General features: G+C 39.5%; 3 protein-coding genes across 4 annotated transcripts in view; 1 reads left to right on the forward strand and 2 right to left on the reverse strand.

Moving 5' to 3' along the window:
- LOC109974058 (uncharacterized) overlaps positions 1 to 14,309 on the reverse strand; it is an 18,681-nt gene extending 4,372 nt beyond the window's left edge. The window contains 25 exon segments of the mRNA XM_020624065.1: positions 46 to 173; positions 609 to 720; positions 802 to 866; positions 1,075 to 1,153; positions 1,240 to 1,295; positions 1,383 to 1,512; positions 2,252 to 2,357; positions 2,489 to 2,664; positions 3,604 to 3,743; positions 5,787 to 5,952; positions 6,091 to 6,158; positions 6,244 to 6,320; positions 7,374 to 7,498; positions 7,580 to 7,747; positions 8,021 to 8,107; positions 8,240 to 8,295; positions 8,412 to 8,597; positions 9,111 to 9,184; positions 10,053 to 10,190; positions 10,374 to 10,908; positions 10,999 to 11,104; positions 11,632 to 11,679; positions 12,228 to 12,259; positions 12,349 to 12,698; positions 14,021 to 14,309. Coding sequence (XP_020479721.1) covers positions 46 to 173; positions 609 to 720; positions 802 to 866; positions 1,075 to 1,153; positions 1,240 to 1,295; positions 1,383 to 1,512; positions 2,252 to 2,357; positions 2,489 to 2,664; positions 3,604 to 3,743; positions 5,787 to 5,952; positions 6,091 to 6,158; positions 6,244 to 6,320; positions 7,374 to 7,498; positions 7,580 to 7,747; positions 8,021 to 8,107; positions 8,240 to 8,295; positions 8,412 to 8,597; positions 9,111 to 9,184; positions 10,053 to 10,190; positions 10,374 to 10,908; positions 10,999 to 11,104; positions 11,632 to 11,679; positions 12,228 to 12,259; positions 12,349 to 12,691 — 3,201 coding nt within the window. The 5' untranslated portion in view covers positions 12,692 to 12,698; positions 14,021 to 14,309.
- Positions 5,545 to 9,095, reverse strand: catip (ciliogenesis associated TTC17 interacting protein). Of its 2 annotated transcripts, none has more exons than XM_020624109.1 (9): positions 8,780 to 9,095; positions 8,412 to 8,597; positions 8,240 to 8,295; positions 8,021 to 8,107; positions 7,580 to 7,747; positions 7,374 to 7,498; positions 6,244 to 6,320; positions 6,091 to 6,158; positions 5,545 to 5,952 (listed from the first exon to the last, which is right to left on the reverse strand). In XM_020624109.1, the coding sequence occupies exons 1-9, from the start codon at positions 8,895 to 8,897 to the stop codon at positions 5,764 to 5,766; spliced, it is 1,074 nt and encodes a 357-aa protein (XP_020479765.1). In that variant the 5' UTR covers positions 8,898 to 9,095; the 3' UTR covers positions 5,545 to 5,763. The 2 variants fall into 2 exon arrangements, with proteins under 2 accessions (XP_020479765.1, XP_020479766.1); XM_020624110.1 differs by having other exon boundaries at positions 5,860 to 5,948.
- A 606-nt stretch (positions 14,310 to 14,915) lies between the features above and the next one.
- On the forward strand, positions 14,916 to 19,043 carry LOC109974072 (uncharacterized). The gene is made up of 10 exons (XM_020624078.1): positions 14,916 to 14,934; positions 15,401 to 15,474; positions 15,960 to 16,006; positions 16,128 to 16,285; positions 16,414 to 16,592; positions 17,774 to 17,907; positions 18,105 to 18,249; positions 18,380 to 18,485; positions 18,721 to 18,802; positions 18,894 to 19,043. Exons 2-10 carry the CDS (start codon positions 15,408 to 15,410, stop codon positions 18,957 to 18,959), a joined length of 984 nt encoding a protein of 327 aa, XP_020479734.1. The 5' UTR covers positions 14,916 to 14,934; positions 15,401 to 15,407; the 3' UTR covers positions 18,960 to 19,043.
- The last annotated feature ends 701 nt before the right edge of the window (positions 19,044 to 19,744 follow it).

Below are 19,744 nucleotides of genomic sequence, written 5' to 3' on the forward strand. Positions count from 1 at the left end.
ATGGTTACTGATGATAAGGCTCTGAAGGTGTGTACAATTGCTCACCAAGGCATCATGATTCAAAAAATTCATTGCGCCCAGCTCGTTTAGTTGACATCGTATCTCATCTGCACTCAGATTGTCGAGTAACATCATTTTAAAACCAAGGCGGGTGAACACTTCGTCCAGAGCTCCTGTGTCATATCAAAGAGAGACAAATAAGTAGATTAGTTTTTATTTTACACCATATTATATGTGATAAGTATTAACTGAGCATCCATGACTCTGACTGGTGCTTGGTAGAGACAGCAATTTCAACACCCAGGATCGACCTGTTTCGAGGTCGCTGGAGTCGTCAGGTTTTGAGGCGAAGTTTGTGACAGTGTTTCAAAACATCAGTCACATGACCGCCACAGCAACGTTTTGTTCTATTGTTTCTACTGTAGCTGTAGTTCAGTTACTTGCTAGTAGGCTGTGCACGGCCAGTGTTTTGAAAGATTTTGAACCACTGGTTGTTTCCAATCTATCAAAACTGTAAAGATTTGAAATTACCATCTCTAGTGCTTGGCTTAGTAGCTAACAGCAAAACAAATCTGATCACATAGCTCTTCATATACAGGGGTACATACTTGCATCCTTCTGACTTCCCCTGCGGTCTTGCAGCTCTGGTCCAGGGAACTTCTCGTTGTTGATGACTACACACAAACCACGAGGGTTGTGATTCAGAGTGTAGTACTCCGTCTACAGGGCACACAGACGACCCATGAAGAATACTGTTCTGATGAAAGAACTGAGGGTATCTGTGCTTGTGTGAATGGTTACCTCATCAAAAAGGGAGGGGGGCCCTCTGCTTGATTGTGCGTCAGAATAAACACTCGCTGCTTTGTCTGAAGAAAAAAAACAAAAAACAAACAAAAAAAAAACACAATATTACATCCCTAGAATGTGTATGATAAAAATAGTCATCTAAAAGTAGTGACAAAGTCGTTCTGAGGTGTCATTAGCCAGTACAGTAAGTGTCCTTACTCAATGGCTGTGTGTGAATAAATGGCAGGTTAGTGAGTAACTGCAAATAAAATGGATAGGGAGACTTACAGCTGGGCTGAGTCTCAGATATTGGTACACTAGGTTGTATTGAATGATGGCCTCTGTGGGAAGAATCTCTGTTGTTCCTCTGTGGGAAGAAAACAGTGACAGCGGTCAGTAAACTGGCTCATATGAGGATCAACTGTTTTAAAAAAAAATTGCAGAACCACACACCAGGTAATCCATACTGTCATGAGGTGGCAAACTGGTTTGCTCCTGCTGGGGTAACCCTGCAACATATACAAACACCTGATGAATTTCACAGTTAATGTAACATTTAAATGTGCATGTGCTTGTAGTAAGTGAGTGGATCTCACCATCTTTGTAGTGCTGCACTCTCGATGCCAGTTGTTGACTGCAAGTCTGCAGTGTTGTTTGCAGCTCATTCACATTTGTATTCGACAGCAAACCAATCTTTTCCATTTCTGTAAACACATCCAGTGCTGTCTGTAATAAAGAGCAAAGAATTGATTATGTCTATTTTAAGTAGCTTTGCAGTTACAACACAAATCTAGAAGTCACTTCTGGTGCAATGAAAGTAGACAAAAGAAACACCTGTTTATAAATAATGGATAAAAAGATTTAAAAATTTCCACACAAAATATATTACTTAAACTTTTTTGTGACAAAATGGCTGCAGGTCACAGCTGTAATACAATATGTAGCCTACACACAAAATGTGATACAGGAAGGTTGTATTGTAAGACGTACAGTGGCAGCCACTGTTGATCAAAGCTGAGGATAATGAAATAACAGCATCTCTAGCATTTTCTAAAATGGCCACCAAAATGTTTCTACATCCTTAAAACCCTTCTAGTTTGGACTTTTCTGGTTATTATGCAAAGAAATTCACATTGTTGATATGTTGTTGATTAAAAAAAAATGTAAACAGGTCACTTAAATTGGCATTAAATTTAACAGTTATCATTACACTTCAGAAAAATGATGCCAGTGCATTATGTACTTTGGTTAGTGTTCACTGTTACAGATAAAAAGTGCAGTATGGTATGTTGATTACTGTTAAGAGAGGTTAACTACTAATGATCTATTTATTTCTTGGTATTGTCTATAAGCCTTTTCATTCCAAATCAAAGAGTAAAGTGGACAGGTCATCATTTCCTAAGTAAATGTGGGTGCAGCAAGGTGATTTTCAAAGTGTTCGTAAGGTGGGTTGGTAGGTTCTCACGGTGCAGATGTCCATTTGTCTTCTGCCCAACTTATCCATCAAAAGAAACTTCATTCTTTCGAGATCCTCCTGAGTCATCTCCTCATATATGTTGTATAGCATCACCCTGATAGAAAGAACAGAAGAGCAGAAAAGAGAAAACAAGAGAGGGAGAGACAACAGGACAAAACGGGATGTAGTGTAATAATTCTGCACTGCTGTCTCTTCCAGTTAAAGTAAGATTCTTGCTACTTTTACCGGTATGCTGACAGGGTGGGACTTGCATCAGTTTCCTCTGGACAGCTGCTGTCTGTCTCCAGGACGCTGAGGAGATCTGTTCGAAGGATAGTGCGTAGCAGCTGAGAAAGGAAGGAACTGTTATCCAGCAGACCTCTTTCTTCTAGTCTCATGAACAGCCCCTTTGCATCAACAACCTGTATGAGAACAACCAAAAACCACAATGATTTACAAACCCATGAGAAAACAAACCTTAAAATGAGACAGTTAGTGTTGGGTACCAAAACCCGGTGCTAATATGGCACCAGTTCCTATACAATCGGTATCTACCAGACCAAATCACAATGCAGATTTGGGTGCCTCATTCTGGTGCCACGCAAATGTCTGTTGATTGAAATATTTACTCCCTGGTGCTGTGAAATCGACAATACATGCAACAGAAGCATCACTGCATGTCAGGTGTTAACGTTTTCATTACACTTAAGCTGTGTTCCATTTACCTGGGAGCTTGGAGGACAGAGCTGGGAATATTTTCTAATGTCATCAACCTACGTTTTATGTGGCCATGGCCGCTGCCCTGGCATCTGTCAGTGATGCCCCGTATATCTTTTGGAGTTACATGGCCACAGTGGACAGTGTGTCCTCATCAGGTGTTACGGAGTTCTTAACCGTCAGGTTGGAGAAGCGATCTCTGTAAATGATCCTTCATGTTCAGTCACTCACGTAGGTGTGTGTTTATGGATGTATTAAGGAGAACAGTGCTTAATAAAGCTGATCACCTTCTTTTTTTAGGTATTGGTTCTGGTACTGTTTAGACACTGGCACTGTTTTAAACGTATTGTAGCACCGGTATCAGAAAAAACCCAAACGATACCCAACCCCAGAGAGAATATCAACTGGGGGGAAATTCTGTCTCATTATTAACATGGTTTGATGTGAGGACAAAATGAAAAGGAAAATATTACATGGCACTCTTAATCTGGTGAATGCCATGTAGGATAGCTTTAGGGTAACACACTATCTTTTATAAACAGATAAAGAAAAAGAAACTAAAAACTGCTAAGTGACACATTTTCCCCTCAGACATGGGGTTGAGTCAAATGCAAAAACAACAGTATAAGATGTGTGCGGCTTACCCCCTCCAGACGTTTCCTTTTGACAACATCACAACACAGGAAACGAAGTGCTGCTACCTCAGAAGAGTCCAGCTCATCGTCTATGCGCGACAGCGTCAGCCTATTCATAACTTTGCCAATAGCACAGGCCTGGTGCTCAGCTCACAGTTTCCTACAGCCCGGTGCTATTGGAGAAACAGAAATAAAAGAGACAGAGAACCAAAATACAAGATTATAGAGTGTAAAGTGTGTGTGTTTTGGAGAAGCCAAAAATAACTTACACAGGTACCTTCATCACGAAATGAAACAAGTGAAACTAATACACTATAGTTGTTTTGGCAATTTTTTAAATTTATTAAAGACATCATCAAGATATTACAGTCAGGATATATGGCACCAGACACCATACCATACACTAAATGTCATTACCACACTACTAAATATCACCTCTAAATTATACTCAACGTGGTTACATGAAAAGAAATAAATTTACACTGTAAGTGATGAACATTTAAGAAAATACAATAGGACCACTACAGACTAATTGTTAAAGCAGCCATTACCCTTTATGGCCTGACACTGATAATATCTGAGCCATTCTCCCTTTATTATCAACCTCCACCAGGGTGCGGTCCTCATGGAGGTTTACAACTACAGAGACACAGCGTTTATGTTAGGACACTTCCACTGTGACCTCGTTACTGTTGTCTGAATTTTACTGTTTTTATTTGCTCTGTGGAAATCATTTAGCAGTTTTTAAATTCCAGTGTTACATAAATAACCATCACTATTACCATCAATAACAATATTAGTTGGCCTGTAGTATTTATTCTGTAGGGTGGATCATACGTTTGTGGTGTTTTTGGACTTTCCTTGTGTTATACCCGGTACTTTTTACCATACTGACTCAGAGAGACGAGACAGTCCAAGTAACTTCAAAACAGTGCTGATTTATTCAAAGGATCACAGGTAAAATTAACATTACACGCTCAGGTATCTTCCACCTCCAACCTGCTCGCAGGCAGATGTAAGATGAAAGACCCTGAACCCACCAGGCCTATACATTATATCCCCTCGGTTGGGCTAGCCCCATACTACACAGAAACGTCAACCGAGACGTCTCTGTTACCAGCTTTGCAGCTGGTCATAGCAGTAGTCAAAACATGAAGCAAATCAATGTGTGTGTGTCTGTTGATTAAGTGGTGTGTAGCTAAAAACATTCTCACGACCTCTAGTATGACCAGATGTACCCTGTAGAAACTCATAAGCATGACTAAGCATTTACCTAACACTTGCTAAAATTCACAAGGAAGTGCTGCTGCGACCAAACTGGGAAAAAAAAACTAGCCACGAAAACGTTTTGGTTCACGGAATAGAAGATACATGAAGAAAAAAAAAATCGTACTCCTGCCTAAGGAAATAACTACATATATAAAGTGTTGTTATTTAACGTTACTCGGTAGACTAGCGTTATATAAGCACAATAGATGCAATTTACAGGTGTAAATGGTACAAATGTTAGCTAACGTTAGATAAGTTACTTCAGGTGAGTTAACGTACGACGCCTAAACTTACCGCGGTTGACTTACCTCGTTCCTGAGAGTTTGCGAGCAGAAGTCGAAAATATTAGACTTCAGTTAGTCAGCAAAAAGTTTTTATGAGGGAGAAAACTTCGGACTATGTCTCAGCTGTAGCTATAATTTCACAATAACTTAACCGGTTTCACTTTCAGAGGAAACCAGTTGTTTTTTTATATAGTCGCTTCCGCCCATGGCCAGTCTACAGGACTGTTCTACAGCTCCAGTTTTATCAATTTGGAGAAGGCTGGAGCAGATATTTCATTACGTAACTATCAAAATATTTCATTTTACATTTTTATTTTGGAGTCTGAGTTTGATTGTGAACTGACAACTGTCCTGCTGCTTAAGTGCTTTGCACAGACAAATTTGACTGCGCTAAAGAAAAACCAAAACCACACACTCTTGACCTCCAGCAAACCACTTTATTTGGCAAAAACACACTGCTTAGATGAAGTCTCAGTTTTGTGGAAGATATTGCTAATCTCCACCATGTTTCCTTTAAAACCACTGTCACTAACACTGACAAATGCAGTTTCTAAATTTCAAAATAAGAAACAGCAACTGGTGTTTAAGTATGTGAGATGTGTCCTTGAGTGTGCATTCAGAATGAGTGGGCTTTCAGACATTGTTCTGGAGTATGGTGGGAGGCAAAAGGCTGGAAATACTCTCTAGCGAACTGGAAGACATTGTCTGGTTTCCTCAACAGCAAGAACTGCAGGAAGTCAGATATGAGGGCACGGATCTCTGGATGTTGTCTAAGGTAAGAGGCATGGTCCGCCATCAGTTCTTCCTGGCACAAGGTGACATACATACATACATACATATTCATATTCTGATTTAAAGAATAAGAGGAGATGCTGGAGAGGACACAGTACTGTTTAGGTACTGTCAGGCTGATCAATGAGTCAGTTATTATAGCCAGTTTCACCTTTCTGTCCAGTAACATGGATCGCATCTGCATGTCTTCTTCCCATACCAGGGGGATTTTCTCAAAACCTGACCAGCACAAACACATACAAACATCACTGACTCTGTTTAGTTATATACAGTAATCAGTTTTTATGTGTGTAGAAATGACTACCTTTTTCTAGGTGTGATGGCAGCTGCAGGAGCCTCATGGTGACTGGTGATCCCACCTGCACTCTGTTGGCCAAGTGCCTGATCAAAGAACAGAAACTGCTCAAAAATACATTTAACAGAAGATATTAACAGTTTGGTTTTCTCCACAAAGTGAAGAACATCAAAGTCATAAACACACACATTCGTTGAGGTACGGTATGCACACACACATGAAAAACAACTCAACTCAAAACTACTCTACTCACAAATACAGAAATGAACAGAGGTTTTCTCTGTCTCTCCCTGACATTGTCCCTCTCACAGACTTAAAAGATTTCAAAAACATCTGAGTAATCCAGAGAGAAAACTACTCAAAGTCGCGGAACGCACATCATGGTGCGTTCGTGTGTAGATGAAATTGTACTTTTTTTTGCCTCTGAATTTTGCAGCCATCTTTTGATATACATTGATGTTCAGTGGCTGCCAATAAATTTTTGACCTGTGGAAATATTGCACACATTGTAATAGTTTGTCAGCATTGCTTAAATTCTTGTTGAAATCCAGGCCTTGTACATTTTACTAATCTTACAATTGTTATGTTTTAATGATGTGGTTCCTTGATTAGTATTAGCCATGAAGTAATTTTCCTGGGCCATGTAAACAATTCACTGAAAATATTGTGCCAAGAACAAAAACAATTTTTGAACCTTGTTATTAATTAGTAACTTCTGGAGCATACCTCCACACAGCTGATCTGGTTGATAGCACCGGATTAAACCTTTATCCCTGCAATGCTACACAATCTGTCTAACTAATCTGCCTCTGTGCACTGTCAGCAATGCACTAGTCTCATTTAGTGTCCTCACATCAACAGTGATATGAACAGCAAATATAAATCCGTCCTTCTCTAAATCTTCCAAAACAAAACAAGTGTTAACATTTTCCAGGTTTAGTGAATTACTACACTTTTGACAAAAAATTAAGGTAATCAAATATTTTGATAATTTCTCATGCAGCCCTAATCTGGTTTAGAGCTGCCACCACTAAAAAAAAGGTAGTAACATAGAATTAACAGTCATATCCTGTTTCATCCACAGTGGTGGCAGTGAACTTGTCTAAGAGCCTAGAGATGTATATAGTCATTTATCTTACCCATCATCCAAGAAGTAGCACTGCCAGATGGTGGGGCTGTCCTCCACAGAGTGAACAGTCCTCTCCACCCCAAATACCTCCACAGCCTCACCGTCAACCTCCAGCTGCTTCAGACCCAGCTCACTCTGACCACACACAGATTAGTTCACTCTTCAGTTAACTCACTGACTGATCAAAAAGTGTTGCACAGACGTACAATTACTTACAAAGATGGTGTGGGTTATGTATAACCCCTGGTCGAAAGAGATGAAGGTCATGTGTTCTGGCACCATCTTCCTCAGAGCGATCAGACGCATCAACAGCAAGTTGGAACCCTCTGTTACTAGCCCTCTTAAAGCAGACATAGGATAAGAAACACTCTCCTTCATCACCTCCTGTACACACACAGTCAGAAAAATGGATTACACATTACTTGGTCTGTCGACATCTCTAAGCAAAAATCTTAACGGTTGTGTAACATCAACCACATTGTAACAAGATGAGGGCAAAAGGGTATAGGTAGCAGCTTTCTTTGACTTGGTTTTTAACCATCATATTAGCATCTATGTCACTTATAATGTTTCCGAGACCCGTGGCTGATAGAACTTTACTGCTGTTTTGTCGTGATTTCAGACAGTTGACTCCTGTCCTATCATTTCTTCTCTCACCTCTCCTATAGTAGTAACCTTATTGATCACCATCTGCCCGTCATGCTGCACCATGTGACACCTCTTGTCCAAACTGTGGTCTTCAAGCTGGAGAAGTGGAAAAAGAGTGTTTAAAAGTCAGGAATGCAAAGTAAAAATACTAGAAAGATGTGGTATAAGAATGAGGGCATAATGTATTCACAGACAATATACAGTATGTGATTTTGGGATGTGACTCACCTTCACATACTCATGGTAATCTTCTTCCAGCACCTCCAGGTCAGTAGACAGGTAAACTTAAATTGTTGATGATGACAAGGTGAATTACATGAAGATAAGGCACAGTGACACATTTAAAAGGGAATGAAACAATATAGGTCAGCCTCTCTGGACAGCCCTTGCCTCTGCTCACCTGTGACAATTGTTCCACAAGGGGCATCATCAATGGCTCCTTGGCTCTGAGCACGTAGCAGCAGACAGGGACGCTGGACTCTACAGGCAAACTCCACTGTCACAGTGAACTTCCCCAGGTCTCTGCCGCCCTCTGATACAGTCACCAGAGAGTCTGGAAACACACACTTCTGCAGCTCTGCAGGCTCTGAGAAAAGTGGAGGGACATCTATTTTGTGTCCATTGCTCACATGACGATATTAGTTTGCTTGCCAGTTCTATGTGGCCAGTGCACCTCAAACCAGGTGGTGTTAACCCAAATGTGTAGCCTACTCAGTATCCATCTCCTAGTGGACACCCCCGACTAAAATAAAAGGACAGCTCACTCACCAATGCTGGCCATAAATGCGAGAGCTTGGTCAGATGCTTTCAACTCCTCTCTGTGCTCCGGCCCTGCATTTATCGCCGAGGCACCGACGGAAGTCTCTTCTTCCAGCGGGGTTTCCATCGTTAGCGCTGCTCTTACTCAAAGGCAGAGACTCTCGGTAGTAAAACAAGTCCCTACGTAGCTGGAACCGTTTAGCAAGACAGTTTTTATTGCGATATGCAGGCTGTTTTGTAATTTTAAAAGTGCGCAGTATTTTCCTGGACTTCTATACATGCCGTCTCTTCTGATACGGAAAAAAGAAGACGGGTTGTCATGGCAACGACGCCACAGTACCATAAAGACCGTAAAGCAGTATGTGCGCGGACGAATCTGGAAGCAAACTACCGTAATCCCCAGTCAAAATGTTTCTATTGGAAGACCACAGGGATAACGGAAATCTGAGATTATTCTAATATGGGATATCATTACTTGAATTGTATTTGGACAATAAAAAGAAGTTAATAGATAGTTTCGTTCATTTATATATTAATGAACAAAGAATCATTGAGCTACAGCTACAGCCTATTGTGTGGAAACCCATTTCCATCAGAAAAAGAAAAGTTGGTCATGATAAAGACAAAAATGCTAATGAAACATTATATATATATAATTAAAGTACTTTTCTATTACATAAAATAAGATGTATGACTTATCATCCAGATTAACCACTTAAACATTTAAAAAGGAAGCAAAGTGTTAGTGTTTTTACAAATATATAGCAACATTTCCATGTTTTTAATGAATATAACCTACCGCAGTCCCCAAATGTATTAAAATTGCACTGGATTGGTTTGAAAACATGGGTATTGCTTAGTCGGAAGTGTTCATTTGCTTGAATAAAAACATTGCCTTATAATGTAATGCTATCTCATTTGTTAGACTAGTAAACGACACCAGGATTCAGCATTTAGGGCTTTTATTTGTAATGAGTTCCTGTGAATTGATATGCAGTAAATATACAGTACAGCAAATACAGGACAGTCTTCAGCAACACCTCATTAAAATTTTGACCCAGCAGTGACCATTACATTTTGAAATTTACTCTCTAATGCAAATCTGTGACAGTATAAAAGACAAGGTTGTAATATGATATAAAAAATTTAAAAGATTCAGAGAGATAAAAGAGGATTTTAAACATTGTAAGAAAACCCTTCCCCTAGTTAAGTAAACATCCTTAAAGACATACTGCATACTGTGTTTGCGTTATATCCAGTGATTATGCTTCAGTTTGAAGGCGGTGACAACACAAGCTTCTTCGTCAGGGTATACCTAACTTCAGGCATCTGCTTTACTGAACCAGGTCGACGGGAGCAGCCCTCCTCCTGGCCAACTTCATTATTCACTTTGGTGAGGATGTCAGTGATGTTGTCGCCACTAAAACAACAAACAATATACAAAAAAAAAAACGTGTCAATATCATTGCAGATTATAATTGAATCAAATGTACATAATCTGTGTGCATAGTAATTATGACATCAGATCTACAAAATAAAAAATAATGCTTGTTATTCAGTGCTTGACGTTTCAAGCAACAACACCTACTAAATATACATTTACCATTTACAGCCCTCCTTTAGCTGCTGACAAACAGACTTGATGAACCAGCTCCCATTTGTTTCGTGTCTATACGCTGGATGATCTTCAACAGTAGCAAGAGCAACCAGAACATCAGCTTCCTCCGGGACAGACAGTGGACAAGCATCAGTCTTCAGATCTTTTGGCAGCACTCCACGCTGCATCTTCTCTCCCTGGCAGGCCTGGATCACGAACACTTTAGGCTTATTGGTGAGGGCTGATGTGTCGGTCGCCTTGAAAGTTCTAGTTATTTCTTTAATGCTAAGGGGTTTCTGGTCAGTCCCGAAGACTACACCCTTGTTACCATGACTGAGAATACAGCAGATGAAAGCATCACCATGCTTAAGAGGCTTCTGAAGATCAATGAATTCATTTCCAAACCACTCCTTTATACTGAACTCTGGTGGCTGACTCAGAGAAGCGAAGTATTTCAGAGCCTGATCCATCTGCTCTTGGGTTTGGTCTTTACACATCAGCACTGTGAACCCCAGCCAGCTGAACACCTTTGCCAAACTTTCTGCAGGGAATGTTGTAAGAGAACACCCTGGTTAAGACACAAAAACCAATAAATAAGATGAATAAATAACCTGTGTGCTCTGTGTCATACCAGCATCTTTGTTGGTTCCACATCTCACATCGCCACCAATGAATTTCTCGTTGTTAATGATCACACAAAGGCCGACAGGCTGGCTGTTCAACTGATACCTCTCATCCTATAAACAAACACACAAAGACATTCAGTTAAGAGATAACTCGATATTCTTAAAGCTACAATAAGAATTAATTAATTCAAAATCTAGCTAGTGCTAGCATGAGGTTCTAGAAGGATCCGCCTCCGTTCCACCCAGCCCTGCTTCTCCCTGTTGGCACCGCTCATGAACGTGAAAGCATCACACAGTGTCTAAGAAAGTTACTGGGCAGCATTCAACTGGTGAGCGCTAAAATAATGTATCTCACCAAGGTGACTGCCTGCTTCACGTCTACTGTAAACACAGCCCAACTATATTACAATTCCACTACAGGACAGGTAGACAACACATTTATAGCCAGCACAGTTTGTGAACACCGGCAGAGAAAGAATGACTTTGCACTGAAAAGGTCATATTGCAAAAACAAAACAAAACAAAACAAAAACACTTTGCCACTCTATCACATATAGGACACATGCTGTTCAAAAACATGTCTGAAATTGAATAAAACACACTGTTGAGTGTGGCTTGATAGGAAGAGAGAGACATACCATCACTGCAGCTGTAGCAGATGCCAAACCGAGGTGATAAGAGCCAGACTCCAGGATAAAAATGACAAAGTTAGTAGAGACTACAACACATTCAGCTGGTGGGCATTAAAATAATGTAATTCACTGTCACAAATTGTCACTTGCCTGGATGTAACTAGCTGATTAATATAACCTAAAGTAGCAACACAGTGACATCCTTAGCTTAGCCAGCGACTGTTACAACCACACTGGGAGTGCAAATGACACATTCTGGCATGATTTAGCTATAAGCACAAAAGGTCATGGTTTGAATCCTTATCGTACTGACATAAATAATAAATTCACAACATACCAGTCAAACAGAAAGAATACCAAACCAGCGTCCGTTTGTAAATCTCTCCTCTGTCAACTCTCTCATCAGCTGAAAACTGCACCAATATAACTTCATGATATAAATCCATGTAGCCATCTCAGCTAACACTGAAATCAGTAGCTTGCTATCCTGCGACCATATCATAAACCCCTTCTTGTGTCACTTTTACAAAGCCTAATTAAACATAATGAGTCAAGCTCAATCACGCATTGAGTGCTATGTGAATATCAGGTAAAGACCTCACCTTTTGTCTCTTGCTTTCTTGTGTTGGAACATCTGGGGAAATCAGAATGAAAAAGAATTACAACTTCAAATATAAACCTTACAGTCATTTCTACCAAATTAGAATACGGATGTCAACATACCACTGATGCCACTTGGAGAAGCTTGGACAGTCTCAGATAAAGGTACACTGTCTGGGATGCCTAACAGTTCTTGCAGCGCAGGAAAAGTTGATGTAATGTCCCCATCAGTTTGCAGGAGGTTCAGGAATTTCTTGCAGGTTGTCTCTCCTTTATTCATGATCTTATCCATGAGCTCCACAACATGCTCATTTATTCCTGCCTTGTTGATACATTTAAGGTCGTCATACTCCCATTCGGTTATCATCTTTTTCTCATAAATCTTCTGGAGGATTAGTGTGTAGTTTCCTTTTAAAATAGCTTGAATGGCTATTTTATTGCACCGCAGCTCATCTTTGGCTGACATGTTGAACCTGAGACAGAAAAACAGAAACATGAAGAATATTATTCAAGGGAAGAATTTGTTGAACTGAAAGCCGTTTTTGAACATTTGTAACAGTGTAGTAGCGTTTTACAGTGACTATCTGGCACATATTAAATTACAGGCCTAATTATGGATTTAAATCACTCATGAGTGCAATTAAAGTGGTCTCTAATCCAAAAGTAATACCAAATTCAACCTAACTTATTCAATTTTCTAACATGATTGTACATCACGCACTACAGACTGATAACAGTCAGGATCACCACTTGTGAAATGATAAGCCTTACATAGACCAAGAACAGAATGTCATGATTCTGTCCTGTTTGCTTCCTGTCATACTTTTATTTTGATACTACTTCCTGTCCCCAGCTCACCCTGACTCCCAGGAACTTTAGTTCATTATCCAAATTGGTTTCATCTGCTTCTGATTACCCACACCTGCTAAAAACAGTATATAGCTGCCAGATTGTTCAGACTTTCCTGTGTTATTCTTGTTGCCTGTATTTCCTGCTCTGAACCCAGCTTGCCTTTGACCACCGATTATTGCCTAACCCTCATGATTCTGTTTTGATTAATGTGCACCGACCATCGGACTCCCTTCTCTGACCTCTTGTTTTGGATTTTTTGGCTGTGTGAGTTTGCCGGTGTTGACCCTGGACTGGTATTATCGACTCGAGTATGTTTTCTGGACTTTTGTATGGTGTACTGTTTATCGTGCTCAGTAAAGAGAAGTTATCTGCCACATCTTGTCTGGCATGATAATTGAGTTCACCACAGACACTATTGGCAGCTTTACTCGCCAACCCTGACACAGCAGGCTACCCACTGACTAAGGGCATGTTGTTTTCAGGTTTTTGCCCAAAGGGATGAAATTAAATAAATAACTAATTATGCTGTTAATAAGTAATATGACTATTTTAATTACTTAATCAAAATAATGCAACTTATTACTTTGTGATTTAAAAAAAAGTTTGGAACTGAGCAATAAAGCTGAAAAGTCCTAACATACATTTAAACCAGACAGTGTAAACTTTATAACAGAAGTCAACACTTATGACCTTGAAACCTTTTCTAAAGGTTCTTCAACATAACTTCCATTACATAACATATTGCTGTTTAATGAACAGGCACCAAGCAAAACCGTTTCCTGATTTCAGAAGGAAAGTAGCCTACTGTTGACTTTCACCACTGATTAGCATTCTGGTCATTCACATTTAGTAATTTAATTACAGTAACTACAGTAGCTTCATGTAACAGTATGAATCCAGGCTGCCTTATAATGTTACGTACACGGTATTTATATAAACCTACTGTCAGAGGGTCTTCCTTCCAAAAAAGCAGACTGCTTTTCATGGAGTTCCTGGTGCTCGCAGTCTCAGATCGCTTTCGATTAAAAACTGGTTGGAGATAATCGCCTTGAAGGCGTTGGCTCTGCTGTGCCCCAGGAACGTTCAAGTTTTAACAAATGCCTGTCTTTGGCAGTGGATTCATTTAGAACAGTAATAACAGGAAAATAATTTATTTGGTCTAATCCAGACTGTCAAAACAAAATACAACCTGAGGCACACAGACACACGAACTATTTACTGTACATCCCGCCCCGTGGAGCATTATGGGAAGTCCCGCCAACGCCACAGGAAGTTCATGACACTTTTCCAAAGTCTTCTCCAGAATGACAGGAATAAAATGTTATGTTCATGCCTGGTTTCCTACTAGAGACTGTTATTTTGAAAGGGACTTCCTGTTTTTCACTGTCTCACTCTCCCCAACTTCACTACCTGTTGCATGCCTACAGCGGCTACACTCTGTATACACCTGAACACCATCTCCACTGTTGTCCTGTGCTGTGTCTGTACTGTTGCCATTGAAGCCTTCTCTACCAACTAACCTGACAGTGTGTCCTGCATTTGGGTCCTCCGATTATTGGTATCTAACACAATTCATTGTTATTAATATCTTTAAATTGTTGGCTAAGAGTAGTCTAAAATAGTTATCAAGAAGTTGGCATATTTATTTTAAATAGGGATTAATTCTGCCTTGTGCTGAGTTTTATGAATATTTGCCATCAACAAGGTGCTTGACACCTAAAGGTAAGTACAGGGGGTTTGAAATCTTGTGCTGTATTTATATGAAAACTAAAAAAAGAATATTCAAAGAGGCCCATAGCTTCCTCTGTACAGTATATGACGTCATTCTGCTTTTCCCCCAGAGGCGTCAGTGTCTTGGTAAGTGCACTCAGAAGACGACTTTCACGACAGCAGGTAGCGGTTTCTTAACACTACTTACAATAATGCTACTATAGTAGGATTTAGAATTTATTCATGAGAAAGCTTAGAGGGGATAATAGCTCATGGGCATGTTTGTTTATCATTTTTGAGCTGAGTTTGTAAACAAAACACTAACTTTCTCTTGGGATTTTGAATAAAATGTAAAAGCTTTTGTAGGAAGTTGAAATGTGAATGTTGTTAAAACTCAAGATTAAATGTAGATTTATCACTCATGAGGAAAGCAGTTAATGATGTGCCCACTGAGACGTCTTACTAGAAATGTAAGCATTATTAAAAAGGGAAGTATGAAAAGCCAGGAAATTACTAAGTGCGAACTGATACATCACTTACTGTAAGTGGGTATGTGCTGTTTGCTCATCTGTTTCTCTACTTTAGTGTCTATATGTGTGTGTAAAACATCCAGGTTGGCTATGAAGCAGTTTCCTGTCCATCCAGTAACCTGGTCCACTTTCCTGGTTTTGTTTGCTTCCCAGTGTGGTGGGTGACTTTTGTCAGATGTTTATGGCTACCTTGCTTTTATCGGGGTGGTGTTTGTTTCTGCTTTACTTGCATACAGCATTTGAGAAAGCCAACTTCCTTTGTACTCTTAAGTAACCGAAATAACCTTGGAAATCAACTGGACTTGGATTTCTAGATCGAAGACGTTTCACCTCTCATCCAAGAGGCTTCATCAGTTCTGACTGACTGGTGTTGAGTCGGAGACAGAACTGATGAAGCCTCTTGGATGAGAGGTGAAACGTCTTCGATCTAGAAATCCAAGTCCAGTGGATTTCCAAGGTTATTTCGGTTGCGGTTTACTATGACCTGGATGACTGAGAATCTGCACAGATATACTCTTAAGTAATATTTTGAATGCTCTTATTAGTGTTTTTACACTGTAGTATTGCTACTTAAGGGATCAGAGTACTTCTTCTGCCACTGGCAATAACTCCAGATGTACACTGTATGTTCTCTTTTAACAGAGAGCAACATTCCTGGTATCTGTCACAAGGACTGGTGCCCTGATGAGGCAAGAATCAAAATGTTCTTTTAACTAAAGGCAGCACAGACACAATACAAGCTCACTGCTTAAATTTAAATGTATTTTTAATGTCTATATCCTGTTATTTATATTTGTGGAAATATTTCAGTTATGTGTGGAGGATTCTTCCCATCCGATTGACTGCCAAAGCGACACTGCTGATGTAAATGAATGCTTCACCTGCCTCCTTTACCCAGCAGAAATACTCAACTGCTCCTGGGCATTCCACACTTTACAGAAGGATACACAGCTTTCTGTTCACATCAGGTATTCATATTTTTACATGCCATATTAACCGCATGGCAAAGGTTTTATCAATAACAAGCTGAGTAGTGTTTGCCTTTAAGAGATGTACTGTTTAACATATTTACCATACAGTATGTCTATTCACACAGTATTTGTGAAGGTGAACAAACGGCTCAGGCTTTCAGCCGTTTATCTGAGGAAAGAGTTGGATCATGGTCTACGATTCTGCCTGAGCATGAGGGCCACCAATTTGTAATTGTTCAGTTTAACATGACCCTGCATGACAATTGGACAGCCTACACCTACACATATGAACCAGAAAAGCAAGGTAAGACACCAAGACAAAATGTTCTTGAGTTGTTTATGAGTAGTTGCAAGTGACAACATTACAGATGGTCCTCAATGGCATGGACTGTTTGAAAAATACACCAGGTAGCGCTTTATTTCAATTCTTTCCACCTGAATCATAAGGTCATCTATAGATAGTAAATAATATCTAAATGTACCACATGCAGTACTATCTGTAGGTTATGTCAGCTGAAAGTGAACCCTGTAGAGCACACATGGTAGACAAAATACATGTTATACTAGTTTGGAAAATGGGTGTCTGCTGACATGATCAGTCTGCTTGGATTCATAAGAAGTATAACATGGATTGGAAGTAAGGAATGCTCGGTCGAGATGTATCCTTTTTTTATCTGTAGAAATTACACAAATTCACAAAAGGCAACAGTGTTTATATTAGACACTATGACTGGCTGATCTTTGAATGAAAGTGCATAGATACATGTCAGTTACATGCATTGGTTTGCTGTCTTGTCTTGGCCTTTACACTTCTCACATTAAGTTAACATGAGTGGATTCTCTGGGCAGTATGAATGTCTGCATAAATTAGTTAAGATATTTAATTCTGGACCGACACACAGACAAACATTGCCATCCATAGAGCCAGCCAGCATGATCAAAAGTTGATACTGTCTCTGTATTTTGTTGTAGTGTGCTTCATGAACAAATACCAAATTACATTGCTTTGAAACTTTAAGTCACTCTCTTATATTGTAAAGACCAGAGGTCCATGTGCGCCTATCATTAGCAGAAGAACCAATTTTGACTTTATAAAAGGGAGGACTGGGAGCAGCATGGGGAAAAATATCATGGATCATATTATTACAACTTTATTCTCATGAGCTCACAACTTTATGCCCATATTAGTAAGATGGTTTTCCTAAGATAAGGCAACACACAACTTTCACCTCCACCTCCCCCTTTTTCTCATCTATTGTTCAGACTTAAAAAAAAAACATTTTCTTGTGAATCAGTGGGCTGACGGTACTGTACATTGACTGGCACTTTGTTTGTTAGTTGGGGTTAAGTTTAGCCATATATGCAATCAATATCTCTGAACCAAATTATTTTCAGGTTATGTTGAGGTTGTATGTTTTAGGGAGTCCACAGCAGACCTTCTGAATAAAATATCACTTACCGATGTTGTGGATGTGTTTGCCACAGAGGTCCTGTCTCCTCCACCAAACCTGTCTGCATCAGTTAAAGATGGAGACCTGCTGGTCACATGGGATCTGCCCCACAGTCACTTCACCAGCAAAGATGACTGCTTTGATTACCAGCTGGACCTGGGTGACCAGGTAGAGTATGCCTCTCTATGTGGATTACAAAAAATATTGATTATTATAGAAACAATCATGTATCACATTATTTTCTGGTGAAAATACTTTACTAATAGGAACAATGAACCCAGTATGCAAAGTGAGACCTGATCAGTGAAGAACAGGCGAAATGAGATAAATCTACTGACTGTTTACTGACAAATCTTTTCAAACAGGAGAGTCTTAGAAACTTGACCAACCAGCGGTCTTACACACTCCATAATGCAGATCCAGCTTACACCTATAGAGTGAGGATAAGGACAATGAAGAACAACCTTTGCATACAATGGCCTCACTGGAGCGACTGGAGTCACACTGTCAGTGAGTATACTGCAGTGTTAAAGTCGTCTCAAACAGCTGTTGGCCATCTCTGGCCGTTGGTTGACACCTGGAAGCCTGAATACACAATGCTATATGTAACCTCAGTACAATGATCTATTTCTGTTTGTAGTAGTGGAGCAGTCGGTTTACAAACTCAACACGCTGGTGATCCTCTCAGTTTCATTTGTAATACCCATGATCCTCCTGGCTGTGCTGCTGTTGGTGTGCCATCAGAGGTACTATGCCTGTCTTTTTCTTTAACCTGTTGACTGGTTATCTGGCCTCACACACACTCAAATGCGCTCATTTATACACAGAATGAGTACTTTTTTTGGTGAAATCACTTTTTTGCCAACTATTTTTTAATAAAAGATACATATAAGTATTATTTTATCCAGTGCAGCTGGCAGCAGAATGAGTTTAAAATGTGTACTAACACTTTTACTGATTCTATGCATATGCATGTTTCAGGGTGTTTAAACTGCTCTTTCCTCCGATTCCTCGCCCCCCTCCAAAATACATACAATTCCTGCAAAAAAATGACACATTCAACGTAAGTACAAACACAGACTCTACACAGACACTCATATCAATCACTCATGAATTAAGTGAGCTAAAGTTTTGCTTCTTATATTGTTTTTCAGTTCTTTCATCCTGCGCACTTATCTAAGGCTGAGGAGGAGATTACGCAGGTGGAGGACACAGAGTAAGACGCTGGAAGGACATTTTAAATATTGACAGCAAAATGTCTAGTGGATTACTTATAAATGATATCAGTGATCATTTACCTGTATTTTTGGTTTATGACTGCCACGTTAGAAAGGAAAGGCTAAAAACAAACTTTTTTTTATAGGAGGGTGATGAACGAATATGCTGTAAGGAGGCTAAAAGAGGACTTTATGGGGCAAGACTGGGATGCAGTATACAAAGAGGAAGACTTAGACAAAGCATACGAGCAATTTTTAAATATATTCATGGAAGTATATGACAGGAACTGTCCTCGTAAGCAGTATAAAAACAAGAGGAATTACAGTGGGAAACCGTGGATGAGTAAGGGATTACAGAATGCATGTAAAAAGAAGAATGTGTTATATAAGGAATTCATAAAGTACAGATCAAAGAAGGCGGAAGAAAAATATAAGTCGTATAAGAACAAATTAACTGAGATTTTGAGGAGATATAAGAAACAATATTGCTCTAAAGTATTAGAGGATAATAAAAATAACATGAGAGGTACTTGGAATATATTAAATAAATTGATTAGAAATAGTCCCAGCAAGAGTAACTACCCTCAATATTTTATGGATAATGACACACCGGTCAATAGATTGGAGGATGCAGTAGAGAAGTTTAATAGGTTTTTTGTGAATGTTGGTCCTAGTTTAGCACGAAGCATTTGTACAGATGATACATCCGTCACTATAAATAATAATACAATCGAAAGGAACATGAGTTCTATGTTTTTGAAGCCCATAGTTGAAAAGGAAATTATAGA

The sequence above is a fragment of the Monopterus albus genome, unplaced genomic scaffold, assembly GCF_001952655.1.
Source record: "Monopterus albus unplaced genomic scaffold, M_albus_1.0 scaffold319.1, whole genome shotgun sequence".
NCBI lineage: Eukaryota > Metazoa > Chordata > Actinopteri > Synbranchiformes > Synbranchidae > Monopterus > Monopterus albus.

Coding starts and splice junctions, on each gene's coding strand:
- catip (XM_020624109.1), bottom strand. CDS start 8,897: ATGGAAACCCCGCTGGAAGAAGAGACTTCCGTCGGTGCCTCGGCGATA. Junction 8,598..8,779: donor CGCATTTATGGCCAGCATTG/GTGAGTGAGCTG, acceptor CACTTTTCTCAG/AGCCTGCAGAGCTGCAGAAG. Junction 6,159..6,243: donor GCCATCACACCTAGAAAAAG/GTAGTCATTTCT, acceptor TGTGCTGGTCAG/GTTTTGAGAAAATCCCCCTG.
- LOC109974072 (XM_020624078.1), top strand. CDS start 15,408: ATGAAGCAGTTTCCTGTCCATCCAGTAACCTGGTCCACTTTCCTGGTT. Junction 18,486..18,720: donor CTGTTGGTGTGCCATCAGAG/GTACTATGCCTG, acceptor TGCATGTTTCAG/GGTGTTTAAACTGCTCTTTC. Junction 18,803..18,893: donor AAAAAAATGACACATTCAAC/GTAAGTACAAAC, acceptor ATTGTTTTTCAG/TTCTTTCATCCTGCGCACTT.